The following is a 12,424-nucleotide window of genomic DNA, read 5'->3' on the forward strand; positions in this document are numbered from 1 at the left end:
GGAGAGTCAGTTTTTCTCGAGATCCTCGCAGCGCAAATCTCGCCGATGCGATCCCGAATCGAGGAAGACGAGCAGGGAAACGCGCCTGTCTAATTGGACGCGATTTTCGTCGTAGTTACGGCACGCGCGAGGGACCGCGGCGTTTCACTCGGCGAGATAAACAAAAATACCATTCGAAAAGAACGTTAAAGCGACGGGCGCGTAGCCGGGGGGCGAGAGTAGCGATTAATTTAACCTCTAACGCGACCCGAGCCGTGTGTTTCTTTTCGATACTCTTGGCAATAATGAGACGCGCAGCTATGAATCCAGGCATAGCGCCGTTCGCGTCCGCACGCCCGTTTTCACCAACGGTGAGGCAATGTGGCTAGTGTAAAGTGACGTGAGAGGCGTTTTCCTCGGGCGCTAAGCAATACAAAGACTTACCAAAGAACCCTCCGGAGTTTGGTGTTGTCCATTTGTGCCATTAGTACCGTTGGTCCCATTGGTTCCGTTGGCGCCGTTGGCCATTGATCCCCCGCCTGGGTTCTCGACGTCTTGCTCGTCGATCTGATCCATCACGAAGGATGGCTTCGGCTCACCCTTCACCCGAATTTTGACTGTTTTTACGCGACCCGACGAATTGACGAGACCGACGTACGCGTACGCGCACGCGGTAGATTCGCGAGGGGGGGGGGGAAACGACGACGGAGGGGAATCTGTCCCTCGGACGCCGCGATGCGTGCGTGCCCCGCGCTCTCAAGTACGGCCGTGAACGTATTAGCCGAGGTGTGGGCGCGCGCCAAACGGTGACGCTCGCGGGTGCCGTCGGCAGGCTCGCGCTACCACGAGGGGAGGATTCTAATCAGCGTAACGACCCCGCGGAGAAACGATCCCGTCGGCCGAGGTCGGCATCGGTCATGTCTCTGCACACAGAGGCGTCGGCACTCTCTCCTTCCTCTTCGCCCGCTCCGAGGCCGCCGGGACGGCAAGCTCCGGCTCCCTGCGTTCGTAGGCAGGCGCGTGCGCGCGCGCGCGCACGCTAGACGAGGATACGCAGGACACAACACAGTCGACGTCGAAGAGATCCGTGCGAGAGCCGAGGGACGTAGAGCGAGTGTACGGCGGGGCGATTTCGATGGGGACCCAACGATCCGCTTACGATGCCGACGTAAAACGCAATGATCGAGGAGATCGGCGTAGAGGGGCCGAAGGAAAGATTGCGGAAGGACGGCACAAAGAAGGATCGAAGAGGAGAGTGGGATCGAATAATCGCTCGTTGGGGAGGGAGGAGGGCAAATCAGATCTCAATGGTAGAGAATCCAAGGAGGGGTGGCAAAGCGGGGGAGGGGAACGGGGAGGGGGGGGGGAAAATGGGGAAGCAGTGATCGGGGGGGAAGTTTCACACGCGCGCGCGGGGCAAAAAGGTTCACTGATTTCCGTTACGTTCGCGCGAACCGTGGGCTTTTTACCGGCGCGACATCGACGTGAGAGAACACGAGCCCGCGAATCGCGATCACCTGTGGCTTGCGAGAAACTGGAGAAAACCGGCGCGAACAACGACGGGCGACGCGCGCGCTCTCACGTACTACCGCGTTCTGTGTTCCGGCAACGGCAACGAACAGGTCCCGGCAGCCTCGGCGGCTCGTATCCCCCACTACCGCGCCGCCGCCTATCCCCCCCACCCGCGCGGCCGCAATACCGTCGTGCGCGGGGGAGGCGCCCGATGAAATGCGCGCGCGAATATCACGGGTAGGCGGGGACGACGCAGGTAGGCAAGATTAAGTCACGCCCGCTACCATCCCCCATACTTAAGTTGTTCAAATTTCCCTTCTTATAAGTCAACCGCACAGACTTTGCCTTCGTTTATTGGTCACTCGAATTCGTAAATCGAGCGAACCCACACGCTTATAAAAATTAACCGATCTACACTGACGAAAATCAATGCGAATTCACAAAGGAATTGGACTTATTTCTTGGTAAATTTGCCTGAATTTTAATGAGTTTTTAGGAAAAAAATTTGAATTTTTCCTTCGGTTTCATTAAAAATACAGGAATATTATGAAAAATTAATTAAATCTGGTATTTTTAGTCACATAATTTGTAAATTAGCTTCCGGCTTATCCATAACATTTCATACATATGCATAAATTTTACTTCTATACAGTAAATTTACAGTTCGACATGGAATTTTACTCTTTTGTTAGTGATATCGCAGTATTTCAGTAAAATGGAATGTGCACAGTAGAGAATTTCATCATCCTAGTACGCTGTGCGCGCCGTAAATTTACTTGTTAAAGGGAATGTTACAATAAATTATGTAATTTTAACATCGGACAGTGAACTGAAAAAATTTTTATCGGAAACATAATTTTATTTGACTGGTAACTTTAACGCTTTGAAGTAAAATTACAAATCACTTCGTATTTTAACAGCGTAATTCAAAGGTTAAAAATGACCACCGATTTCACAGTAAAGTGAGGTTCAAATTTTTATGGTGGTTGAATCTCACTTCTCAAGAATCAAAAGGAACATGCATTCAACTGATTATGAGTTATGACGTCACAACTGAGATTTATCTGAGTTTTCATATAAAAGGGAAGAACTAAGGTATCACCTTTTTCTGGGTTTCTCCCACGCTTCCTTTTTCGCTTTTTCATCGATGAAGGCTCCTTCAAGGCTATTAAAATTCTTCATAGGATCTTCTCCAAAATACTTACGCTGTGTTCCGATATTCACTGCCAGTACTGAAAATGTATAATATACGTGACGTAAACTATAGATTTGCAGTACTGGCAGTGAATATCGGAACCAGTCCATAGTCTTCAATGATGACTAAAGATATAATCGTTTTATTTCTTGGTTTTTATTCAAATTTATTATTAGTAGAGGAAACTCCGTTTCCTCGAAGAAATGATTGCTATTGGAGTGAAATATTCATTGTTAGAGCGTGTGATCGTTGCGAAAAACGATTTGCCATTAACTTTGGACGTTGAAAACCTACTGTCTCGCATTACAATTCTCATATAATGGAGGAGTTTCCTCTACTAATAATAAATTTGAATAAAAACCAAGAAATAAAACGATTATATCTTTAGTCATCATTGAAGAGTAAGTATTTTGGAGAAGATATTCACTTTCCCGGCACAAAGGTTCTGATAATCTCATGAGGCCTTTACGGGATGTGTAGTAAATGGAATTAATTTTCATGAAAAAGTAATGCTTAGTCGAACACAAAATGACTTAAGAGAAATAATCTGATAATTTTCCTTTAAACTTTCCGAATACCGAGATAATAGCATCCCTTCAAGGTCATAAAATTTTTGCATGACAATAGAAAAATCTATAGAAAGGATCTGTTTTCATAAGGTTTGCCATACACTGATAAAAATTTGAACCTCATTTTACTGCGAAAATCTGTGGTCATTTTTAACCTTCGAATTACGCTGTTAAAATACGAATTGATTTGTAATTTTACTTCAAAGCGTTAAAATTACCAGTCAAATAAAATTATATTTCCGATAAATATTTTTTCAGTTCACTGTCCGATGTTAAAATTACATAATTTATTGTAACATTCCCTTTAAGATAGTAAATTTACGGCGCGCAAAGCGTACTAGGATGATGAAATTCTCTACTGTGCACATTCCATTTTACTGAAATACTGCGATATTACTAACAAAAGATTATGTGACTAAAAATACCAGATTTAATTAATTTTTCATAATATTCCTGTATTTTTAATGAAACCAAAAGAAAAAATTCAAATTTTTTCCTAAAAACTCATTAAAATTCAGGCAAATTTACCAAGAAATAAGTAAAATTCCTTTGTAAATTCGCATAGATTTTGATCAGTGTAGGAAGTCTCTACACGAAAATGTTCTCTTCAAAATGCCGAAAATCATCTAAATTACGAAAGTCGAATTTTTACCATACTATTTACTAGTAATTATATTTAGATCCGGTTTCACCAACGTCGCTTTAAGCTTAGCTTAATTCTATAAACTAAGAAAACATAAGTAAGGCTCCTAAATAAACAATATAAAAATAAACGAATGTTAGTGGAAAACGTTTAGGCAATGTGAGCTAAATGTCAGTACATTTCAAATAGCTATACACAACACATCTGTATGTTAGGCTCAGGCTCATATCTTACGTGCGATTTATTTCTTATACAACGTCCGGATACCCAATGAAGTACCACTGTTCGTTAACACATAATGACTGCAAAATGCACGTTAAGGCGAAACATACGACACATACGAGAACACCCGTTACGCGATTCCGCTGCTATAGAAATGAGATCGAGATGTTTCACATACACCTGTTATAACACGAATATGATGCGCTACCGTACAATATATTTTATAGTTCGTACCAATTATATAAGTTTAATTTTAATTCATTGCTGAAGAGGGTCGCATTCGCAGACCGAAACGTCCAATTTGTATTTCTAATGTTTTATATGCTATAGATTTTTATATGTTATAGATGACTTTATTAAAGATGTATTAATGTTAAGTAAGTCACATATATAAATTTTGTTACACCACATCAACGGTGACGGCTCACATTGCCTAAACGTTTTCCACTAACATTCGTTTATTTTTATATTAGCTTAATTCGTTCTTTGTCTCTTTCCAACTGTTACTCTAGAAAGAGCTAAACATAATTAAACTAAGATTAAAGTTAAGCAACGTTTGGTGAAACCGGGCCTTAGCCTTCTAAGATTAAACATAAAATGGTAAATATTAAGCTACAATTTTTAATATTAATTTGCGTATGAATTAGTATCAAATAAAAAAAAAAAAGATCTGAAGTGACACAATTATGAGACAACTCTTCCCTACTTTTTCACTCGTCGATATTCCGTGCATAAAATTATCTTTATAAAAGATTGCGCAACGTATCTATGTTATCTCATGGATGTACGGTTAATCGTGGTAAACAATTTTCTCTGTTTACTCACCTGCACCCACGTCTACCGTGTATTTCCGGTAAAGATAACAATAGAAATTTAAAGGATAGCATTTGAATGTCCGTTATTTTCCGTATTTTCGACACAAAATTACGGTACGAGATTACATGTGATTGGAGGCTTGAAGCTGTTGTTAGCGCAGGATGTTCGACGATTATTTACACGTATGCGCTATTGACAGACATAGGAGGCTGCTTTCTACGTTTTCTAACAAGTGTTTATGCGTACGGTGCCGCAAATCTACAAGGAGTTTTTCGTTAAACACAACGGAGTTATTCTTTATTTTATTCTTTGTTTGCAAGTAGTCATCAGGAATTGAAATTGTACAAGCGCTCTGACCTAATCATCTGATCAGATCTTCCTAATCAGGACTTCACGACTTGTCCCCCTTTTTTTTACTCCGAGAGTATGGGAAAGCGAGAAGCGGGAGTCCTGGTTAAAAAACCCTCTCTTTGGACCATTCCACACTATAGACGAGTCAGCCCCAGAATCACCTACAGAGGCATGGGCGTATCCAGAGGGGGAGCAGGGGGAGGCAGCTGCCCCCCCCCTAGACTCAATGGGATCCTCATTGAGATTACGAATAATATAATTAATAGATTTGCCGAGGACTCCAGAAAATTAATTTTTATATAAATAAACAATTTTTTTTATAAATACGTAGTTTAATTTATGCTGCATAATTCACCTACGAGTGAATCCTGTTCTGCTCCCTCCTAGACAAAAGTCTGGATCCGCCCATGTACAAAGGTATTCGTCAGGAGCTCACGACTTGTCCCTATCTGCGTCTTATTTTTTCTAATAAGGTGCTGGTAATCCTTCCAAAAGAATTTGTTTTCATAATTATGTATAATTTGATATAATTATGTAGGATATATGTAATTATATACATTGTGTAAGCTTGTACTGTGTAACTTTTGTAGTACCTAACTACCTTTTGTAGTATCTAACCTAAACCTGAACCTATGCAGTAGAGAAAACCTCTGTTGCTTATAGAGAGCTACATTTTAGGCGGGCGTCTCATCTATTCGACAGTGGTGGAATGTCAAAAGCTCCTTTCCGAACTGTCAGACTGGCCAAATTCCTTGGATGTCTAAAGCAGAATCCAGTAGGATCGTGTGCCATTGGTTATAGAATAGAAGAAAAAAATCGTGCACCGTTTTACCAAATTCACCAGTTTTCGAGTAATCTCTTGAAACGTCTGAACGAATGAGCGTGTATAGAATTTCTAACGCCGCTGAATATTCAATGAATTTATCGTATTGTCGGATAAAAAGTTTCTTTTCTCCGTTTTTCAATAGGAGAAACTCGATCTAACGTGTATAGTTTACCAAGATCGGATTCGATTCGCATCAGTTTGATCTGAAAATTCACAATTAAAGAAGCAAAGAGACATATAGATTCTACAAGGTCGAGTTATGATAGGTATAAATTTTATAGAAATAATGTCAGTGCTTTCTTGACCATATCTGGCATTTTTAATAACGCAGGTTTCTTGAAAAAAATATTACCTCAGCCATGGTTTGAACTTGGACCTTCCTGGGCCTTCGACCACTGAGGCATCTAATTGTTGAGACGCCTGCCTAGAGTGTAGGGAGGTCCAGGTTCAAACCCTGGTTGAGGTAATATTTTTCGCAATAAATTTTCTGTATTACTAAAAATGCCAAATATGATTTAAAAAAGACACTGACGTTGTAAATTACTGCTGGCGGCATCGAAGAATATTCTTATTAGTTGAAATTCTTTTTTTATCCAGAAGAAAGATAAAGAGGAAGAGGAAAAGGAACACCGAGATGTTACTCTCTCGGTCAGCCAGCAGTGTTAAAACTTAACTCTTTCTCGCCGCTTCGTTCTCTTCTCGGCTGCGCGGACAGTTAACACCCCGACGGGTGTTTGATCCCGCCAGTAATAAGACCCATCCCGTAGTTGTTTCGCGAGATAGCATCCTCTTCGTTTCGTTTTCCTCTTCTTCGCCTTCCCACCTATCCTTCTGCCTCTTCTCGCTCTTCTCGGTACTAAAAGTCTCCTTATGCAGCACGCCAATTCGATTCTATCGTCCATTAAGGCTAATTACATTTTTCTCGATCATTTATCAATATCTGTTATATCGTATATCTTGACAATTATACACTTGGATTATCTGGCTTCGATGGAAGTGATAAATTCACCTTTTTTTTTCATTTCATTATTATCATCATCATACGATCGATATTTAAACTTAAACGTGCACTGTATCTGAAAAATCTAATTTCATGATTTTCTACTTTCCCACTTGTTCTCCCGTTCTTCGACCTATCGCTTCTTTGTTCTCTTCTCTATTTTACAACCGATTCTTCTACACGTTTATACATATACATATATGTATATCTGCATGCGCGCCGAGTCGCACACACTGATAGTACACTTAAGTGTACATGTTGCTTGTAGTATAAATTGCAGGTAATTGTAGCCTATACAAGATACCGAAGGTTTCGCTACGGTGGCGGTGGCGATATTGGCGAGAAAATGGAGCCAAAGAAATTACGTTGAGTTTAAAATACTAAATTTTATTATATAAAAAATAACAAACGTTATTAAGAGTTCAGAAAAAAACGATGTCAATTAGACGAACAATTTCCAATTATTTCGTCTAAATAAATGCTTCTATTAAACTCTTTCCTTAATTAAAAAACATATCAAAAGTAATCACAGTAGTACACTGCAAAACATATCCGTTTTATGTATAAAAGACAATTATATTTCCGTTATATTTTATAACGAATATTCGATATTAATCAATGAATAAAAGGGCTAAGAACTTGACTAGGTGTAAGTGTCACAATGATAAAATTCTCATATATTTAAAACATAAAAATACAAACGTTTCGGCCTGTCTCTGGGCCATCTTCAGTGTATAAAATATAATTTAGATATAAAGTCAAAAGATAAAAAGATAAAGATCACTCGCAACGCAAATCATTACAGCTGTAAAGTGTGAGCCATTTTTTTCGGATTTATTAGTTGCTGTAGATTGAAAGATCGTCGTCGAGATATAAGTTTTGGCGTTGTAGAAGTGGTAAAAGTCGAGATATAAGTTTTGGCGTTGTAGAAGTCTCGGAGACTCACAACGACTTTTACCACCGACTTTTACCACTTCTACAACGCCAAAACTTATATCTCGACGACGATCTTTCAATCTACAGCAACTAATAAATCCGAAAAAAATGGCTCACACTTTACATCTGTAATGATTTGCGTTGCGAGCGATCTTTATCTTTTTATCTTTTGACTTTATATCATTGTTACACTAACACCTAGTCAAGGCTCTTAGCCCTTTTATTCATTGATTGTTATTCGTCAGAGCCGTATTCTATTATTATATCCGTTTGATTTAGGCATGACTGGTGGAATTCTTACTATGACATTTTATTCATTATATAAAATCCTTTATACATATAAGTAGGACCGGCAATGTAAAGGACTTGGTCATATATGTATGTATATTTCAAGCGGACAAGAGTTACGTGACCATGGCAACTGGTCTTTCTATGTCGCTCAATATGTTAGAGTATTTCAGTCGCCTCGGTTACACGGCGGTTTTTGTCTCGATTACACAGTTCAATATTAAGTTTAATATTTTTGTCGCTAATTGTTGCGAAGCAATATGGGAGTGGTTAGACGCGGTAACTATCGCGGTAAATGTACCGCATGTGACTGCGATGAATTCATGTTTTGTCTAATAAAATATTGTCTTCCAGATGATAAATTCTTTTTTACAATATATCAGGGAAAACATTAAAAATTTGCTACATTTCCCTTCTATTTATACAGGACATTATTATCAGGACAATGTCCTGTATGCGGAATTCCGTTTTAATTTCACGTTTACTTAGTGGGGAAAAAAGTCACTTTTTTCCGTTATAATTTCGCAGAATTTAGAGTGGACATGTTTTGCAGTCTAATAACAGCGATATTAATTTCGTCGCAAAAAAACAACAAATATTTCACATATTTTAAGGAATTATATATTTTCATCCATTTTAATTATTTTTAATTTGATCTAGGATCTAGAAATGCGTGGCTTTGTTCACTATTATCAGTCTTTGTCAAATTTTTTATAAATTTTCATTTATCATGTTCTATAGAATCTAGAGATCTTTCATCTAACAAATCTGATCTAATAAATCTAAGCGGATGTCTTAACAGTTGCTTTGCATCTTCTATGTCCATTGAAACATCAAATACATCACGTTTGGAAAAAGGTGAAAATCGCGCACAAAAACCTACCTGAGCGGACAAAATACAATCTACAACAGCTTCAAAAACTTTTGCTATAAAAGAGAAAAACTGGATATCCCTACATAGAAGGTATTTTAACATTCAATTCACTTTTGGTAGCGTAAGATTACCCTTTGTTAAAACTTATAAATTATTCTAGCCATCTTGGATAAATAACTGATGATTACACGTTGAAACACATTTTTAATACAGCATGGAAATACTTTGCCCATGTAGTTGTTTTATTTGCAACAATTGGAAGAATAGCTTTAACGAATCATTTGTTTATTGTAGAAAGTTTCAAATGTATTCCCGCAGAGCGAGGAATGTATTTTTCTTGACGATGTGCGTGCCAAGAATACATTCAATGTTCGCATCGAGGGTACATTGTTATCAATTTTGCGCAGAACGTGCATAATTTATGCTAATTACGTGCACGATACACTCACGTCCACGTGCTTCCTGCTCATCCGCCCGCCCGTATATGCCCGGTTATTTGTTTCCGATCGGAAAATCGGGCACGAGAATTGCGAGCACCGTGAGGGCGTCGACTTTCAATGTATTATGAAATTCGCACAATTTCAAACATTTAATTCGACTGCACTTGTATCAATCGAGCGGTGGAATTCCGATTTACTGTATCGAATTTCCCAAATCTCTAAAAGTCAGTCAGTGACAATTGACTTTTCAGTGATAACCCAGTAAAGGCGTAATTGCCCATATTTTTCTACGACTTGCAATTGCCAAGTGGTCTTTCGACGAACGTTACATCCCTAAACTTGTAAAGTTAACGTGATAAAAGTGCCACGATGTACACAGAGAGAGAGAGACATAGCGAATAGTTTGCAGAGTACATGAGCGCGAATAACTCAGAATTTATCGAACGTAGATATTCATACACCTGGCGTACTATGTCCAAACACGTATAATCGGGCATGCTTATAATTATACGAGGCGGACGAGTAGAGAGTCCGCGGCCACATCCAAAGGAAGGATGTTTGAGAAGCCGCGCCTCGAAACGTTCTCTTATTTCTTGGCACCTTCGATTGACAATTCTCAGGCTAACCGCGGACGAGCGAGCGGAGATTATTTGCTCTATCTTCGTCGACGAGATCTCTCGTCACCTTCTTTTCGCCGCGGAAACTGCCACGCGGGTCTCGGTTTCTCTCTTTCTTTGTCTCTCCTCCTCGATGGCTCATACGCCACGGCCGCGTAAGGATGTACGTTGACTATTACGGCCCCTCGTGCTTTTATAGCCCGCCTGGGTGGCGCACATACCATCGCCATCTTGTTAGCCGCGATTAAATATTGATGCAAGAAACCGATATCCCAGGTCGAAGTGGTTTTCTCGATGCGTTCGCGGAACAGCTCGCGAGAATCTAGGGCGGTAATTTCCAATTACGCGTATCGCTCGCAAACGTTTTTTACGCATTAATCCGCGAGATCGTGCGTTCGCAACGGTGCGACGGGAGTGATTCACTACCGCGGACGAACCGTTGCGTACAGTATTTATAAATAACGTAGCGTCCAAGAGAGGCTGGTAAACCGCGATTCCTAACGGCCACGGTGTTAATTTGTTCCTCGCCGATGCGCGTCCATTATTGTGCAAATTGTCGACGTGGCAGATTACGCAAACGCCTTACAATGGGGGATCGCGCGCGAGTCTGCGTGGCTGTCCCCGCGGGGTGTTAAACTACCCCATCGTTAGTGTGCCGAATCAACCGGAAATTCCAGCTTTCGTTGCTTCCGTATTCACTCGGCGAGAGATGCGAGATGCGATGAAAAAGGGAGGAGAGAGAGCCAAGTCGTTTCCGAAGGAATTAGCCAAGAGAGATAATGCAGAGCGTAGACGTACCAGCCCCCTCTCGAGTCGGCTCGATTGTCATGAAAATATTTATTATCAGAAAAGAGAGAGAGAGAGAGAGAAAGAGAGGGTAACCACTGTCGGAGCCTGCATGTTTTCAGGTAATTAGAGATCGACGGCTGTCAAGATTCTATGAAGATGCTGCGACAGCTGAAACTGCTATGCAAATTTTCCAAGGTCTAATCTATTCACCGAGCTCTATCGATGCTTCCTACGACCTCGTCCGATTCTTTTACAGTAGACAACTTGTGGCGTTTTACTTTAATTACAGACTGAATTGACTTTTCTAATATGCATTGTACACCACATATGTGTATTACGGATCGTCGTTTCCCCTCGATAAATCGTAGCAGTGATAATAGAACAAGCGAGAAAAAGTATGAACGTGCTACGAAGCAATTTTTTCAACGTTCTCATGACGAAGAAGGTAGGACATCCTCTTTTCCTATTCCTCCTTCCCTCCATCCCCCTTCCTACCCTCCTCTCTCTTGTTGTCACGTTATTCTATCTTGCATACCTACTATCAGATCCATTATTAAAAGGCATTTTGAAACATTAAGAGGTTGGGCCAACTTGAAAAAATGACTCACCATAACTTTTTCGTACTTTTTCTCGCTCTTTTACCATCTCTGCTACGATATTTGGCGTATTCGTGGCGTACATCGAGGGGAAATGATTATCCAGCTCGCAAAAAGAACTGACTGAGGAAGGGGGTGGAGGCGGAGGTAACGAGACGGGAGCGAGACGGGGAAAGATTACTCCGAGACAACCGTGAGGAGATCGCTTTCGGGATCATTAATTATCCTAGAAAGTGCGAGAACGGGCAAGATATATAGGGGGAGGATGGTGGCAGCAAGGAGGGAGAGAGCTGACGGATAGAAAAGAGAGCGAGGGAGACGCCACTGCAAATGTCGCCACTGCAAACCGAAATTACTGTTGAAGATTAATGGTCCTTTACGCTTTATTACAAGTATTTATAGACCGATTCTCGAAATTTCTCGTAAAGTTAACTTTGTCGTAAATAACATCGAGATATTCAAGATCAAGAAATTCTGCTTGAACATCAATTTTCATGAATCAACTAGACGAATTTTTGTGGAAAGTGAACATTCTTTATTGTGTCGGCTTCTTTGTTGTTATCGACTTCCTGAAGGAGTCTCAAATCGTATATAAAGGCATAGAAAGGGTACCTCCGGTTAAGACAGTCAAAATGACCTTATTTTTTAAAAGGAAAACTAAGTGTCTGTACATGTGTATATACTAACAACAAAATTTTCTGTAACGTCCCCGTCCCCCCTTCCCCCACCGCCCCTCCAATAACGCAAAAAAATCGCTAATTTTGCCTAATA

At 40.5% G+C, this 12,424-nt stretch overlaps 1 protein-coding gene across 8 annotated transcripts in view; it reads right to left on the reverse strand.

The window, feature by feature from the left end:
- The window catches only part of LOC105560320 (AT-rich interactive domain-containing protein 3A), a 146,630-nt gene that overhangs the window by 111,987 nt on the left and 22,219 nt on the right, over nucleotides 1–12,424 (reverse strand). For 7 of the 8 annotated variants that reach the window (XR_001008811.1, XM_012009337.1, XM_012009336.1 and 4 more), the window contains exon 4: nucleotides 424–579. The exons of the other annotated variant lie outside the window; for it this stretch is intronic. Coding sequence is in view for 6 of the 7 variants with exons in the window: in XM_012009337.1 (XP_011864727.1) it covers nucleotides 424–555 (132 nt within the window). In the remaining variant the exon portion in view is untranslated. The remainder of the gene's footprint in view (nucleotides 1–423; nucleotides 580–12,424) is intronic. 8 annotated transcript variants of the gene reach the window in all.

The sequence above is a fragment of the Vollenhovia emeryi genome, unplaced genomic scaffold (genome assembly GCF_000949405.1).
Source record: "Vollenhovia emeryi isolate VEMERY1.0 unplaced genomic scaffold, V.emery_V1.0 DF939233.1, whole genome shotgun sequence".
Lineage (NCBI taxonomy): Eukaryota > Metazoa > Arthropoda > Insecta > Hymenoptera > Formicidae > Vollenhovia > Vollenhovia emeryi.